Consider the following 17,971-nt stretch of genomic DNA (forward strand, 5'->3'; position numbering starts at 1 on the left):
GATGGTCTTCTTTAAGAGCTAGTCCTAGTATGCATGCCACTTTAGCCTGTGCTTTCCAAAGTATGGTTGTAGGACAAGATTTAGAGTCTGTTGCAGATTATGGAGCATATATGTATATGCTTCTCACTGGTTAATGTGTAGGAGTATATATAAAATGCCAGAAGGAAGGCACTGTTGGCCTTCTTCTGTGTATACGGAAGCCAGCGTCATGTTGAGCAGGACAGTATTATGGGGCGAAACTTATGCACAGGAATATTAAAAAAAAGAGAACATAATGAGTATTCTCCTATGATTTGAAGATCTGTGTGTTGTTAATGTCCTTCTCTAAAAGATAAATGTTGCTCTCAGGAACAAGGGAAAGAAACACTAGAATATATCACACAATGAATGAAATCATGAAACTTTAAATGCATGAAACATTATTAAGACCATGAAGAAATAGAAGTGGTAGGCATTATACTAAATGAAGTAACATTGGTATTAAGATAGAAATGACTTATTTTTGGAGATATCTCATTTGCATTAATATCATTTTCTGTGTTCTAGAAAAGATTTTATAATGAACATAGTTTACTCTTTTGGAAAAACTTTTTTCTTTAAAAGCCATCCATATACTTCTCCTGCAATGACTCCTTTACTGTTAGACCTAGCAATAAGCTTTGTATCTGTAGTCTCTTACCTAACAGTCTCCTTTAAGATTTATAATTTAGAATGATTTCCTAGCTAGCCATATGTGCACCTTAAGAGCAGAAATCAGACTATAACTACAGAAATAAACGAAAATTGATTGGATTCTGGGATATCCAGATGTCTGCTCTGAAAGAATACACACTTTAGTGGCAACTAGAAAGAGTAGTTTATGTGTTTGTTTGAACGCTTTTTTCCCCTTTTGATCTCTACCACACATCTCTAAGGTGGGGAGACTGTTTCAGAGATCCTCATTTGAGGAACATGAAAAGCGTGACCAAGGAAAGGTTAACTTGGACACAGCAGTGGTATAGAATGGACTTGCCTTGACTGCTTTTAGATCTGTGGATGTCTGATTTTTTGTAAAAGCACAAATTTGCCCGCCAGACTGGAAGTGTTTTCTGTTTTTTTCATCAAAAACCTTGGACTCCCTCCCACAAGGTCTTCTCTCTCAGACATTTTTTTTCTCTTTAACTTTAGTTCTTAAGTTCCATATATAAACAAAGTTCAACTAGTTAGGAAAAAGTCCCTCTAGAAAAAAAAAGCCTCTAATTGTGAGACCAGATGGTAAGCATTATTCAGCTGATGGGGGTGTGTAGATTTCAGGGAAGGTGTGGTAATCTGATCTGGTTCTGCAGCTGTGACCTCTTGTTCTAAAACAGCCTCTTTCCTCCCTGTTTTTTGCTTCTACATTCCAGCACCTCTCCTTCCATCTTTGTGGGCACCGGGGCCCTCACAGATCGATTTGACAGATGCAGAAGAAAGGAATGAAGCTTGCTCTGCTATTTATTCCAACCCACAATATATTTTGAGTAGTCTTCTCCCCATGTTACTTGTAATATTGGCAAATTGTGCAGAATGTAACCGCTCTTGTTCAGCCCACCGAGAGAGTCTTTGAGGGCTCAAATTGCCATGAGCCCATCAGGATGTCTTCAGGGCATCTCCCATCTGAACTTATGCAGTTTCCTCAAGCTAAAGCTAAATAAGAATCGAGGGCATCATCTACATTCTCCTCACCTCCCCTCAGAAAACACCAGCCAACACTTTCTTCTGTGTTTCCTCCTTCAGTGGAAGGTAGCACCATCCTTCCTTCTCCCAAATGGAAAATCTAGAAATCATTCTCAACTCATCTCTAAAATACTTTGCCAGTCTTTTCATATTTCTCTTCTCTCATTACCACTGCCTCTGCTCAGGCCCTTCTTATTTCTCCTCTAGGATTTGGAAATATCTGGTTTTGCTTTTATCTTTATCTCCATCGTTTTTTTCTTCCTTTCTATTTCAGTGTTGTATATTAAACCAGATTCTGGCCAATGAGGCTGATGAAGTTAAAATCTCATAAGGTAGATGAAGTATTTCTTATGTGTTCTGCAGCCACATATTATAGTATGTGGCTATTCTGAGAGTCAGTGCTGGAAAAACCTCAAATGTCTTTGCCAGGCTCTATATGATCTTGAACATCTTCTCTTCTGGTACTTCTGCTTCTGACTTTACAATAAGCGACCACAAACTACTTGTGCTTCCTCTTTCTTTCATGCTGTTGCATAACACTTCTTGGTATTACGCCTTAATTTGTGGGGATTCATCCATCAGAAATGTTCTGGAAATACACAAACTACGTAAAGGATTGTCTCTATTGAGTACCACAATATTTTTTTTTTTTTATTAGTTGGAGGCTAATTACTTCACAACATTTCAGTGGGTTTTGTCATACATTGACGTGAATCAGCCATGGAGTTACATGTATTCCCCATCCTGATCCCCCTTCCTGCCTCCCTCTCCACCCGATTCCTCTGAGTACCACAATATTTTATCCATTATCTTCAGTAGGTACTGAGTTGACCAGTGAGAAAGTCCAAAATGATTTGGGGCTCTGTGCTTCTCTATGTTCCTCTCTTTTCCCTCTTGTTATTCTTGTCACATCCATCTTCAAGTGATAGCAATCTCTTATAATTGGGATGGTGTCTGAGGACTTTTTGAAATGCTAGGTCTTCATGGTGTAAAAGATGCTTCCACATTTTGCCCTGGAGGAACTCTGCACTGGTACTGTGCTACACCAGCCTAGATGCATTACGCCTCCCATGACGGCAGAAGGTAATGTGGTCAGGTAGACGTGCAGTGCTTTTACATGTATCTCAGTCTGATCCTCATCACACCCAGCGGAGGGGGCCAGGAGCTATTGTTGCTCTACTTGACGCATGTGCAGATTGGGGGTTCTTTTCATTCTTATCAACCTGCCTTATGGGTGTGAACTTGAATCTCCTCAGATTATGTATAGGTAGACTGTCCACAGGTTATCGATCCAGGGTCCCCAATGCACTTCTCAATTTCTCTGACCCGAATGGATGATGGTTGGCTCCTTTTTACTACAGGGGGTTGGATATAATTTTCGTTTTAAGAAGCCTGGTGATAAATCCATAACTTGAGCAAAGTTGATCTCATACTATTCAATCACTATTGTTGAGAAGCCTAATCACTTAGGAATTTTCCAGGGCCTCTTTTCCACTGCAATAATCCACCTTCAGCTTTCGGTCAGTTTGGTCCTCACACCTCTGTGAAAGAGTGGGGAAGGGAGAAGAAAGAAAAGCTCTGTGTGACTGATTTTAGATGTCAGTTTTTGAGGTCTGTACTGAGTCTCTTAAATTAGTCGGGTCTTGAAGATCCAAACACCGAATGTTGGAACGGTGTGGTTGTGAAGCAGGGAGAGGACTTGGAGTTCTTCAGTGAAACACCCGTGTGTGTTACCTCCCGGTCAGGCCACAGAGTTCCCACTTCCTGTCTCTAATCTGGCAAGGCTTCCTGCGTGGTTGATAAAAACCCATTGGACTAGTTCTGGAGACCATGGCTTTTATCACAGAGATCTTGCTCTTTTTGAATTTAAAAATTAGAAGAAGTTATAAATAACAAATGACTGTATTTGAATCTATTACTTTTGAAGAAAGGCAGTTTGAGCAAATCCATGAGAATAAGGATGTTCCCTTCTGCTGCCTGGAAGGGAAAAAAGATCATGTTATTTAAAATCTATTGAGATGCATGTTATTGGTATCTAATCCAGCTCTGAATTTGAGCTCAATTAGAGCTTTGATGAAAGAAAGGGAAAAGGAGTCTTGAAAGAATGCTCTGCCATTCATGAAAGGCCTGCATGTTTTTAGTTTCCAAGTAAATGGAATAATGGGACCATGTATTTTCCATCCAAGCATTTTCCATCCTGAGAATAATTCCCTTCCCAGCTTCTCAATGAATAATGCATTAGATCTGAAACTCAAGAGGCATTCCTTTGATTTTCCTTTATGTTTAGCTTTCTGAGTGATTTTCAAGCAAGGAAATTCAAGGACTTGGAATGAATGCTTTATTAACATTTTTACTTGAAGTTCAAATAGCTCCATGGCTATTATCTCCTGATATTTGAAATATTTTTTCTTTCCTCTCTAAGGAAAGTCTAAGGTATTGTATTTATTAGAAAATGAAGCACCTTGGCCAGTCTTCAAAGTGAACAGCAGTTTAAAACCAATAGACATTTGTGTTTAGAACAAAGAGCTTTATGGGGGTACTTTGCTCCTTTCTTTATTTTCATTTCCCCGCTGAAAAGTTTCAAAAAAGAAAGCTCACATTCAATACTGGGTTGTTTGGGAGACTAAATCTCATTTGTTTACATTTTGTGAAACTCATTCCTTGAGGCTAGTCCGATTCTCGACCCCAATCCAAGCCTCCCTCCCCCTAGGCTAGTACCATTTAAATCAAAATATTCCAGTGCACTTTTGGGATTATCCCCACTCCCTGTCTGCTCATTGTATAGCCTGATTATATTAACACAGAAGGGGGCCATCCAAGTGAGATGTAATTGGACAAGACCTCGCCCACCCCATCATGTTCTCTTATAAAGGATCCCTCTAACATGGTAGTAGATTTTAACACTATTTCAAAACCTCCTTTTTCTCTGGAAGCCAAATGAACAGCTTCAGCAGCTAAATAAATTGGAATTAAGAATATAATTTGTTTTCCATCTTTTATAGTTACAGTAAAATCTTCATGATTTAGAAGAGTTGGGAAAGTGAGAGAATTTAAATAGGAAAACATCTAAAGCATACAATTTTGGCTTAAAATTTTAATTTTATTAATTTAAGAAGTGGGAATGTAACATTTTCTGGAGCATAGACTTTGGAGCCAGTTTAAGAGCAGAAACTCGGGGTTTGCCTTTGGTCTGCCGCTTTCCAGGACCATGGCCTTGAGCAGGGTATTTTACCTTTCGGGGTCTCAGTTTCTTCCTCTGTGTGGTGGGATAACAGTTTCCATCTCACATGGCTATGGTGCAGATGAGATGAGTTAATATTTGTAAAGCATATAGAAAAGCCCCATCTAAGTGATAGCTGATTAAAAATTAAAGTAAATACACATCTTATCACTGGAAATTGCTACTTCCAAACAGGCTTGTGTTACAGAGCAGATAATAGCGATATTATTGTTATTGTTTCTGATAAGAAGCATGGAGTGATTATTTTCTTAGCCCTGGAAGCTCAGCTGGTAAAGAATCTGCCTGCAATGCAGGAGACCCCGGTTCAGTTCCTGGGTCAGGAAGATCCCCTGGAGAAGGGAATGGCTACCCACTCCAGTAGAATTGCCTGGAGAATTCCATGGACTGAGAAGTCTGGCAGAATTCCATGGACAGGGTCGCAAAGAGTCAGACATGACTGAGCAACTTTCACTGACTCACTCATTTGCTCCTACAACAAACCAAATGAGGTAAATGTAATTATTTCTACTTTTCAGATGAGAAAACAGGTAAGAAAACTAATTTGCCAACAATAAGGACCTATTGTGTAGCATAGGCTACTGTATTCAACAACCTTCTAGTAATCGATAATGGAAAAAGAATCTGAAAAAGTATATATACCTGAATCACTTTGCTGTACACATAAAACTAACCCAACATTGTAAATCAACTGTACTTCAATAAAAAAGAAAGTATTTTGCCTAAATTCATCCAATTTAATAAATAGCAAAGCAAGGATCTGAGGCCAGACTGAATCCAGAAACTGTGCTTTAACTAAAATGAGAGGGCATTTGTCACAGTGATTTTTCCTGAGAATAATCTTTTGCTATAAAACACAGTATTTTTATAAGCATCCAAGTGTGTATCCTAGATGCTGAATATCTCTATTTCATATCTCAATTGTTTGGCAAACTCTGTTTTGTTGAAAATAATCATCAATGTCTCATAGTAGCCAATTTAGTAAGGTCCTGAATTAAGGAGATTTTATTCAATTGCTCATTTTATTTTGTTTTATTTTCTTTTCAATTGCTCATTTTATTGTCAGAACCTTTTCTGGTTATTTCAGGAAATGAACATTTTATTTCAAATGATGATCTGATGCCTTTGAAGCTCAGTCTTTTGACCTTGAGCTGAAATCATTTCACCAGATGGGTGCTCCCTCCATCATTCAATTTTTCTGTTCTCTCTTCTTTAAACCTTCCCGCTCCCGCTCCCGGACCCTACAGGTGCCTTTATCATCTGCTGGACTCCTGGACTGGTCTTGTTACTCCTCGACGTGTGCTGCCCGCAGTGTGACGTTCTGGCCTATGAGAAGTTTTTCCTTCTGCTTGCCGAGTTCAACTCTGCCATGAACCCCATCATCTACTCCTACCGCGACAAGGAGATGAGCGCCACCTTCAGGCAGATCCTGTGCTGCCAGCGCGGTGAGAACACCGGCGGCCCCGCGGAAGGCTCGGACCGCTCCGCCTCCTCGCTCAACCACACCATCCTGGCGGGAGTCCACAGCAATGACCACTCCGTGGTTTAGGACAGGAACTAAGATGAGAGGCGGTCGTCATCCATTGAGGGATGAACAGCCTCCCCCTCCCCACAGGCCAGGGCAGGGTGGGGTGTGAGAAAGAGGAAAAATACCTTCGTGTACTTAAACACTAACCCGTGGCAGTATTTGTTCCTTGACCCACCAAGACGTGACATATATTGGAAAATTAGCTTATGTGATACCCCTCATCCTGCTCCCATTCCTTTTGAAAGTAGAAAGTGGAGATCTTGCAATGGAATTCATACGCAGACTCTGGAGTGTCCATGTACACTACACTAACTAGTCTTCAAAAGATTTTGTATGGTTTGGTGCACGTCAGAATAAATTCTGACTAATTGAATCCACAACTTCATTTACATACAGGCTTCCCTTTTTTCTTCTTAAAGGATACATTTCATTTAATAAACATGTTTATGCCTGTCAGCATGCTTGTGATGGATAAGACTGTAGACTGTTTTTAAATGATTTATAACTCCATTTTTTTCCTTATGTTAGGAAAACTGTAAATTAGAATTACGTTTTTAGAAAGCATGCATGAAAATGTATGTATGCAGTATGCCATACTTAAAAAGACAAAAGAGTATTAATTTTAAATGTTCTAGGGAATAGAAAAACCTAGATTTCAAAGCCAGTATTTGTTTAGGTTATGAAACAAACAATGATCTAATCACAATATTACCTTTTTTATTAAAGTGTTGTAACATGTGTAAAACAGGAAATGTAAGTTTATTATCAGAAGAATATGTACTCTATAAAAGTTATAGAAGATGAGCACAGTGGTGTGGTCCCACATATTTATAGTACCCGAGTACATTCTAATTATCAGTTCATCAGAGGAATTTTTTAATAACCTGTGTTTTTCTGTATTATAATACACAGTCATTGTAGAAAACTTGAAAAATACCGAAGTGTATGAAACAGAAAAAATACTGATAATATCACAACCCAGAAGTAACCACAGTTAACAGCTTTTCCCCCTGTGTATGCTATATGTATATTGTATACCTTTTTATATAATTGCAGTCATACTGTAAACAATTTTATAACCAGTTTGTTTTTTTCCACTGCAGAATTGCCACATTTTCCTATGGCATTAAAAATTTTACAAAAACATGACTTTAATGGCTATATAATATTCCATTTAATGGATGCAACTCAATTTAACCATTCCTGTATTGTTGGTTATGTCTAATTTTCACTATTATAAATAATGTTGCAAAAATTTATGTACATAAAACTTTGTCCATATAATTATTTACTTAGGATACATTCCCGTGAAGGATTTTTTTTTTTTAAATGTGAAATGTCTTTTTATGCTCTTACCTTTTATAAAAGAAGATTTCCTACTTTTGCCCTGTGTGGGTGGCAACAGTGAGGAAAGCCAGTTAAATTACCTTTTTACAAAGGAAATACAGTGGTTACTTTAGTTGAGAGTGACTTTTTTTATATAACAAAATGGACTAGAAACAATCTGTTGTCACAAACAGCCAGGATACCCTACTTAATATGTTTAGCAATTCCAGATTTCATTTGAGCAACAATGACCCAGCTCTTGGTAACCACAACTTTAATGTAGAATTGAAGAAAATGCAAAGAAGTCAAACATGCCGAATGAATAAAGGATCACCTTCATGTTAAACAGCTTCTGTAGCAAAAGGGTTGAGTGTGTCCGTACGTGACCAGATGCTTACTGTGTGTTCTTTAGGGCCACCCCCACGGATGCCACCATGTTAGGTGATGCCTATTTAACGGTCCAGGTAAACTAATTATTGCATCAGTTGGTAGTAATATGTAACCAGTAAAGTCACAGTCATGAAGCAGGTGTGGGAAAGTTAGGAGTATGTTTGAGAGAGAGATGTCCAGGAGAAGAATGTCTGTTTAGGAAGGAGGAAGTCAGCGTCTGGTCACCATTTGAGCAGAGGGCACACTTAACAAGTGCCCAAACCAGGAGGAGGATGGGGAAGCAGTTAGCAGAAAGGTGTCTGCACAGGTTTTATGCAAAATACAGAGCATTTTATAGAGGAAGGAAAGAAATGAACTTGGACTTTTATTCACGCACACTTACTCTGAAGATGTGGACTATTTGAAATTTAAAAACATGCTACGTGGACTTTAATAAATCATCCTGAATCAATGTTTGGCAACGTATGGTTCTGGTCAGCGCTTGTTCTCTTGTTCAAGAGTCATCTTTGCACTGCATGGTGTCTGCCTTCTGTGACCTCTTTCTGTTCCTGCCACAGGGGCTTCTGAACTCAGAGGGGAACCCACCACATGCTTCCCCAGCTCAGAACTGCTGTTTTTTTTCAGAGTCATAAGTCTCTTCAGTGTCCGAGAGGTGGTGGTTTATGTTGTCTGAAAGGAGAGATAACATCTTAGGATAATACTTCATCTCAGCAGTGTAACTATGTGAGTGAGTTTCTTTTGGAAAAACTAATTTTATAAAACCTTTAAGATGTCTTTATGGTAAACTCTCACCAGGAGTTTATAAACTTACGGTTATCTTTATGTTTTTAATAACTAAGAAGATAAAAGTGATAGGTACCTCCCAGTTATATGCTAATTATATTCTTTTCCATATATTGCTAAGATGGGGGAAAATAACAAGGTGTTTATTCAAATGAATGTCTCAGTGAGTATTTGAAATAGGATTCTGAACTTTTAAATTTAGGTAGTTGTAAGACTGTTAGAAATCAAATGCCTCAAAACTCTTATTCACAAATTAACCATGTTTTGTTGCTGTTTTTTTTTTCCCCCAGTGAAAACATAATTTCCTGGATTCGAAACCTCAACTAACATTATACAATTAGTGAGTCTTATTGGTTTTCTCATGTTCTTTCCCAGTTAACTATTGCTTTATGTTCCATTGTTCATCATCTTTCTCATTTATTCCATGAGTCTCTCAACTTCTAAAACAGAATTTTGTGATATTGTTTCCAGCCTTTCTTCTTAAACCCAGAGTGTGACTTGTGCTAGATAAAAAACATAGAAATACTTTATCAGGTCCCTTCATTATTACAAGACCTTTGGAAACAAATTGCTTATTTTTTTAACACAAAGTGAGTTGTACCTGATCCCAGATGGCTCAGAGGCTTGGAGTTGTTTCTTTGTGTTGGGATGGACTTGAACTTAGGCACCATCTGACAGAAGAAATGTGTGTAAGGAAGAGCCAAAGCAAGTCATCAGTCTTCCACAGCAGGGATCCGTTAGTCTGTAACATTCTTCTGTACTTTGTGTAGTCTAAATAAAAGTTCTCTGATTCTTTGATTGATAGTGCTCATATTCACAGGTTACTTACTGTTAATCTGTTTAATGATATGGTAGGTAAAGATCATTTACAAATCTAAAGTAGAGATTGGTAAGCTATGGCCTATTGGCCAAATCTACCTGTTTTTTTTATGACCTGTGAGCTAAGAATGGGTTTTACATTTAAAAATCACTTTAAAGTGATTGGGTAAGGGCGGGGGGAAGGGAATATTTTTTGAAACATGAAAATTATATGAAATTCAAATTTCAGTGTAAGTAAGGTGCTGCTGTGGTTCTCACTGCATACTGTCAAGGAGCACATGATTTGTTCTGTTACTGGTAACGTTAACTGGATTTCTTAGGATGATGTCTGCCATATTTCACCACTGTGGGGAAAAAAAACACTTTGTTTTTTCTTTTATAATAAGCATTTTGTAGGAAATATTCTGTTCTTCATCAAATTTTAATATCTGATTTTACCATCCATTGATATTTCTTGGATGCATGAATCATTCACTGATGGTTGCCAAATGAGTTTCTAATTCTCTTTTTAAAATGTATTAGTTAGCTCTCTACTTTGAAAAAAAGCTTTGCCCTCTCCCATTTATTTATTCATTTATTTGTACTAATATGGGCTCATGAATTCTGATTTTATCCAGTTGGTTATAATGTTGCTGTTATTTTAAAATTAAACTTTTGAGATAATTTTAAGTTCATGTGCAGTTCTAAGAAATAGTATGACAAGATCCATGTACCCTAAATTCAGTTTCCCCCAGCAATGATACCTTGTGAAACCAGAGTAGGACATCACAGCTAGGATACTGACGTGGATACAGACAAGGTACAGAACAGTTTGGCCACCACAAGACCCCTCCTGTTTCACTCTTATAAACACTCTATCTCCCTTACCCCCATTCTGACTCCTAGGAACCACTAATCTGTTCTCATTGCAGTTACATTTTAACTTTTTTTGTATTGAAACTCCTAAGAACTTCTATATATATGACAATAGTTTCAGAATGTGGGGTTTGATACTTCCCTAGAAGTTGTTATTTCTATGTACTCTCCATACAGAGAGAGGGAGTTTTGTGAATCTAAAAGCTACACAAACCTAACAACATTTCAAGGAATACAAAAATAAGTAAAAAGTAAGAATCTCTCCTGTGGGATGGAAGCTAGACCACAGACACTGGTTGAGCACATTGCCTGTCAAACAGATTGTCACAAAGCGATTTTCTGTTTTCTTTCATGAAACTCAGTGTCTTCCCATTGGCATCAGGGGGTGTGGCTTCAGTCTGCTGCTTGTTTTGCATCTTATCTGTTAACTTTCATCTTTCTTTCAGGAAAGGAATCTTACTTCACTTTGTATTCTCCACCTCCCCTCACACAGTGCTAAATAGTACTTATTAATACTTGCTTGTTTAAATGAAAGAAAATGGGTGAGCCACAAGAAAAGGTATTCTTAACCAAGAAATGCTCCTTAGTTCCATGAGCCTGATAAAGGTTTGCCTTCATGTGTAAGAATGTTGCAGTTAAAATTAAGTAGGAGCAATGAAAAAACAAGGACAAGGGCTGCAAATGATACAACGTTTGTGCTTTCTGTGGCTTATTTGACTTATTTTGATTTTTAATATTATTGTGTTTTGAATCTGGAGTGTTATCTACATTTATATAATTTGTATTTTGATCTTTGCAGTGACATTGTTACACATGAGGAAATTGTGTCTCAGAGGAAAAATTGGGGGTCTGATATTTGTTGTCTAGAGAACTTTTTGAAACTAATAATTTATTCTTTATGTTGTAATTCCTAATTCCTCATATATACTTACCTTGGCTCTCCAAACAAATGATGAGTTTCTTGATCAGTACAATGCATTGCATTTTAAAAAGTCCTTTAAAGAACCTAGTACAGTAAAAGTATTAGATAACATGAGGTCCATGGGCAGGCACCTGAACTGTTCTCTGTAGGGTTTACATTGTTGCACGTATACCTATATCCTGAGCTAGATTATACATTCTTTGAGAATGAGATAGTCTGGTATTTTCCACCTCCTTTAAATGAATTCAAGGGACTAGAAGAAAGCTGAAAATATGGTGCCTTTACTAAATGGTTCTTGACTGAGAACTATAAGAACATAATTAGGTGTTGTCATTGTTATTACTATCACTTGTTCTTTAATTTATGCATCCAAAAGGACTTTTTTGAGGCCCTCTATGTAGTAGGCCCTTGGGATACTGCTGTAAAGGAGATACGCAAGATCTTTAATGAGCCTTAAAATTCAGTAAGAGTGAGGGAGATAATAGGGAGAAGTAAGTTAAAAGTAAAATTACAAGTTGTATTAAATGCTATGAAGAAAGTATTGTATGACAAAGAAATTAAAGGAAGATAAAGGGATAAAGAAGGCAGAGAGAGGAAATGCCTTTGAGAGTCTAAAAAGCCTTCTTTTGGGGACGGGAATTGTCCTCTCAAAGCCCACTCCTAGAGCCTGAGTTGCATGAAGGTGTGGCTCTGACAGGCTCTTCAACTTGTACCCACATAACCAGGACCTGTGAAAACACCCCATTAGAAAAATGGACATGAATCCAACATAAATAGGTAGGAATTCCAGGCAAGATGTGTAAGTGCTTGGCGAGAGAATGCATGCATTTTGGAAAGAAGGACCATGAGAAAGAAGCTTGAAAGGCAGCAGGTATGATGTCTTGAGTGATTTTGAAAGTCATTTTATCCTGTGACATAAGTGGACTGTGTTAAAGGACTTACATAAAGGAGTGACAGAGTCTGGTTTATGCGTCAAAATAAATTAAAGAGGAGGAAGCTTGGAGGCAAATGACAGGATCAGAGGTTGTCACATTAATGAAAGATGAAGGTGGTCATGGAGATGTCGAGAAGGAGATGGATGGCGAACGAGATGTTTGGGACCTGGTGATTGTGTAATGAAGTCATTCCTCAGGTTGTGACCTTGGCCTCTGGACAGATGGGGTGCGAGATGGTGGCACTAAGGAACATAGGATGATGAGCAAGTTTACAGGAAGAAGATGGTACATTTTGCAACATCTGAGCCACCCAAGGAGAACTGTGCAGTTGGGAAGCGGCTGTGTGATACATGAAGCTCAGCGTGCATTCTCAGGACTGAAGATCCAGATCTTGGAGTCTGTAGTCCTGTGCTATCCTCCTTCCCATTCCTCCTCAAGAGAGGAAACACCAGAGCTGTGGACCTGTTTGAATAGAAAGAAAGAAAAGCAAGGAAATGGGGAGGAATAAAAGAGTAGGACTTAATAACGGAAAATATTATCCAGAAATGTGGAGATATTTCTTTTTCACAAAATAAAGTTAGCTAAATACAGAATATTTGGTGGTGGTGGGTTTTTTTTTTTTTTTGACATTACATTGCAGAGATAGATCCAAAGTTGATAAATATGTACCTACCTAATTGTATAGTTGAGGCAGAGATGTTTAGAACCCATTAACGTCTTACATTCTCCCTCCTGAGCTGTGGGAAAACTACAGTTCTGTTCAGCAGGTCCATGTGATGAATCATGGCCAGTAGCCTGTAAGCAGATGTTGACCAGTGTCATTTCTAGGCGGAGGAAGTAAAAAGCTCCTGTGCTAGTCTCCGGATCTTTTTTTCCCCGAAAGCCAAGCACAGAGATGTGAACATGAAGAGAATGATGTCCTCATGAGCCTGGGACCTGGAATGATTCTGTAGCGCAAAATGCCTGCCAACTTAAAATGAATGTATAGCGTGATCAAGAAATAAACATTTACTGTGTGTATGGTAAGATTTTCGTGGTTCATTTGTCACTGCAACATAGCTTATAATAACTAATAAATAGTATTAAATTTTTATGAATGTTAGGTTTCTAATTGTTTAGCTTTTCTGGATCACAGGGAATGTACATTTTAAAAAAATTTCTTTTTAGAGAATAGCAGAAAACATACTCCCCAAATTCATATCAGTTTATGGTCCCACATGTATGAGAATATTTCATCAATACTAGATGCTCTCAGTTTCTTTAAAAGTTTGGATGGAAAATCCCAAAACTTAGATATAAAGAATTTCTATATAACATATGCGTGAAAGAAGAAATCTCAAGGAAAATTTTAAAGTATCTTGAACTAAATAAAAATATACAACCTATCAAAATTTGTGGGATGTAGTGAAAGCAGTGTTTAGAGGGAAATTTATAGCAGTGAATGTGTATATTAGGGAAGAACAAAGATCTGAAGTCAGTCATCTGAGCACCCACCTTAGGGAAATAAAAAAGAAGGGCAAATTAAAATCAAAGTAAGTAGAAGAAAAGAAAAAATTATTACTATTTTAGTGTGCTAAGCCAAGAAAAAAGATATACAGGTGAAGGAAGAAGAAATACAACTGACTGTGTTTGCAGATAGTATGTGTACATAGAAAATCTGAACAAATCGACAAAAAACCTGAAACTGATCAATTATAGAAAGGTAAGTGGTAAGATTAATGTGCAAAAGTCGATCACTTTCTTATAGCAATGAACAAGTGGAATTTGAAGTTAAAAACAACGCCATTTACATTAATGCTAAAGAAAATGAAATACTGGATTGGCCAAAAAGTTTATTCCATAATCTTATGGAAAAACTCACATGAACTTTTTGACCAATTCAGTACTTAGATATAAATCTAACAAAACATGGACAAGATCTATATGAGAAAAACTAAAAATTCTCATTTAAAAATTAGAAAACTAAATAAATGGAAAGATATTTCAAGGTTATGAATATTGTCAGGTGTCAGTTTTTCACAAATCGATTTGTAGATTCAATGCAGTCCCAACCAAAATCCCAGAAAGATACTTTATGGATATTAACAGATTCTAAAGTTTTTATGGAGAGGAAAAAGACCCAGAATAACCAATGCAATAATTAAGGACAAAATTGGAGAACTGATACTATCCAACTTTAAGATCAAGACAGTCCAGCTGACACTATCTAACTTTAAAATCAAGACAGCCCAGCTGAAACTATCCAATTTTAAAATCAAGGCAGTCTGATACTGGTGAATTATTGGACAAGTAGATCAATGGAACAGAATAGAGAGCCTAAAAGTTGACCTGCCCAAACATAGTTAACTGATCTTTGAGAAGGGAACAAAGATTTGTTCCAACACAATGAAACAAATGTAGTCTTTTTAATAAAGGGTACTGGAACAACTGAATATCCACATGTAAAAACCTGAATCTAGACACAGACCTTATACTCTTCACAAGAATTAAATGGATTAAAGACATAAATGTAAAATGCAAAACTACAAATCTAGAAGTTAACAAAGGTAAGAAAGCTTTAGATGACCTCGAGTTTAGCGAGGACTTTTTAGATACAACACTAAAGGCATGATCCATGAAAGAATTGATAAACTAGACTTAATATTAGAAGTATCTGCTCTGTGAAAGATGCTGTCAAGAGAATGAGAAGACAAGCTGCAGACTGAGAGAAAATACTGGCAAAAGATGCACCTGATAAGGCGCTCTTTCCCAAAATATACAAAGAACTCTTAACATTAAACAATAATAAAAGTAAAATCTTTTTAAATAGCTAAAAAACCTGAACTGGTGTTTCACTAAAGAAAATATATAGATGGCAAACAAACATACAAAAAGATCCTCAACATCATATATTATTAAGGAAAATCAAAAGAACAAGATACCGCTATAAACCTATTCAGTCAGTCAGTTCATTTGCTCAGTCGTGTCCGACTCTGCCACCGCATGGACTGCAGCACGCCAGGCCTCCCTGTCCATCACCGACTCTGGAGTTTACTCAAACTCATGTCCACTGAGTCGGTGATGCCATCCATAAACCTACTAGAATAGCAAAAATTTAAAAGACTGATAACATCAAATGCTGGCAAGGATATGGAACAATAGGAACTCTCATTCATTGCTGGTGGGGATGCAAAATGGTTCAGCTACTTTATAAGACAGTTTGGTGTTTCTTACAAACTAAACAGATTCTTCAGTTCAGTCGCTCAGTCGTGTCCGACTCTTTGCGAGCCCATAAATCGCACACATTCTTAGCAGCATCCAGCAATTGAGATCCTTGGTACTTACCCAAAGGCTGAAAATTTATGTTCACAGACAAACCTACACGTGGATGTTTATAGAAAGGACAACACTTTTCATTGTTTAGAAGCCCTGTTTGGATGGTTCTTGGAGGCACCTAGTTAAGGGTTTTTGAAATATGAAGAAAATACTGTATGGTCATAAACTTAGCTTCATCTTTAGACCATGTTTTCCTGACAGTGTCCTCAATTTGTTCTTTGCCCAAAGTCATTTTTACTTAGCACTCTTTACTATTTTTAGAAATTGATAGTTTCAAACCAAACTATTCCTGGATTCTTTATATTTAACAATCCTTTAGCTCATCTCTCTCCTGTTGCATTTTACTATAAATGTCTATAAGAACACAGGCAAAACCTGCAATACTATATGTAGATAGCTCCTTAGTTAAACTATCCAGCCTGTAGGCACATTTTTTTTAAATTCTTCCATGTTCCTGTAGATGTTAGTGTTACTAAACTTTGTGCCACTATTTTAAAAGGATCCCCTCCTAATTTCCAATACTGTTTTTCTCACTTTCTTATGTCTTCACCACCAGCAGCCTTGAAGATCACATTTATGATGTTAACTGAAAATTTCACATTGTCATTTTTTTTTTCTGGTGTTACTATAGTATATTATTTGAATCATTTCTTCTGCTGGGGTCCCCAAAGTTCAATCCTCTGCCTATTCTCACAGAGCTTACAGTAAGCTTACTGGTAAGAGTAATTATTATGAATGAGATGAAATTTATAGGGGACTTAACCTTGTTTGAAAAGAGGAAGAGGCAGCAAACAAGGCTTCTCTGAGAAAGTAACTTTCAAGTTTACAGCTGAAGACTCTCTAGAAGTTGTCTAGATGAAAAAGGGGCATGGAAAGGTTGATGGTAGGTCATGTGTAAAAATTTTAAAGCATGCTCTTACGTATGTGAAAGAGTGTATATATGGAGCATGAAAAAGGGGGGCTAGAATCAGGATGACAGGAACGATGTTAGGTAGAACCTTATCATTCATGCTAGGGAATTTTCCCTCTATTCTAAGAGCAATGAGCCACTCAGTGGTTTCCAGGCAAGGAGGCAAATCATGAGCTGATTGGATGCTAGTTTAGATGGGGCCATGAGTGAATGAAAGGAGACCAGTAAGATGCTACTAATGAATCTGAAGTGAAAAATGATGTTTGCTTAGAGGAGGGTGTTGGTGTAGATGAAAAGAAGTGGGCTATTTTAGATACATGTGAAAAATAAAAGCAACCAAGATTTAGTAATTTGATGGGATGTGTATTATAAGGGAAAATGAAATAAAATTCTCTTGTCTCCGGATTAAGCACGATGAAGTTGCCCAGTCATGTCCAACTCTTTGCCACTCTATGGACTGTAGCCCCCCGGGCTCCTCTGTCCGTGGGAATTCTCCAGGCAAGAATACTGGAGTGGGTTGCTATTTCCTTCTCCAGGGGATCTTCCCAACCCAGGGATGGAACCCGGGCCTCCCACATTGCAGGCAGACTCTATGCTCTGAGCCACCAGGGAAGCGTGATAGTGGTGCCATTTACTAAGAGGAAAATTTAGATAAGGAATGTATTTGGGGTGAAGACAGGGAGAAGAATGTGAGTTTACTTATAGATGTGTTTGGTGGTCGCTACCTCTGATACACCTACAGGGAGATCTGTTTACCCCCGAACATAGGGCTGAGTGTGTGTGAATATGGTTTCCTTATTAAAACATATTGCTTAAAAAAATACCACTTTTGTATTTGTTAAAGTCCCTTCTCAGCTATAGCCACCTTGGGCTTCCCAGGTGGCTCAGTGGTAATGAGTCCTCCTGCCAACCAGGAGACCCAGGTTTGATCCCTGGGTCAGGTAGATCCCCTAGAGAAGAAAATGCAACCCACTCCAGTATTGCCTGGGAAATCCCGTGGACAGAGGAGCCTGTCCAAGGGATGGCAAAGAGTGAGACACAACTTAGTGACCAAAACCACCACCGCAAAAAAATAAAAAAATTAAAAAAAATAAAACCACCACCGCATAGTCCGTTCTCACTATGAATGTATTGAGATTTCTTCTATTTCCTCTATTGTTTTATTAGCTTTGGTAGAGGATGGCAAATGTATTAGCATTTTCCAAGCAACAGCTCTTGGGTTTTATTATTCTTCCTACTGTCTTCTTACATATGA

General features: G+C 37.7%; 1 protein-coding gene across 2 annotated transcripts in view; it reads left to right on the forward strand.

The window, feature by feature from the left end:
• The window catches only part of LPAR1 (lysophosphatidic acid receptor 1), a 153,301-nt gene extending 144,659 nt beyond the window's left edge, over nucleotides 1-8,642 (forward strand). For both annotated transcript variants that reach the window (XM_043927938.1, XM_043927939.1), the window contains exon 4: nucleotides 6,181-8,642. In XM_043927938.1, coding sequence (XP_043783873.1) covers nucleotides 6,181-6,482 — 302 coding nt within the window. In that variant the 3' untranslated portion in view covers nucleotides 6,483-8,642. The remainder of the gene's footprint in view (nucleotides 1-6,180) is intronic.
• Nucleotides 8,643-17,971: the final 9,329 nt, after the last annotated feature.

Source organism: Cervus elaphus, chromosome 16, assembly GCF_910594005.1.
Source record: "Cervus elaphus chromosome 16, mCerEla1.1, whole genome shotgun sequence".
Lineage (NCBI taxonomy): Eukaryota > Metazoa > Chordata > Mammalia > Artiodactyla > Cervidae > Cervus > Cervus elaphus.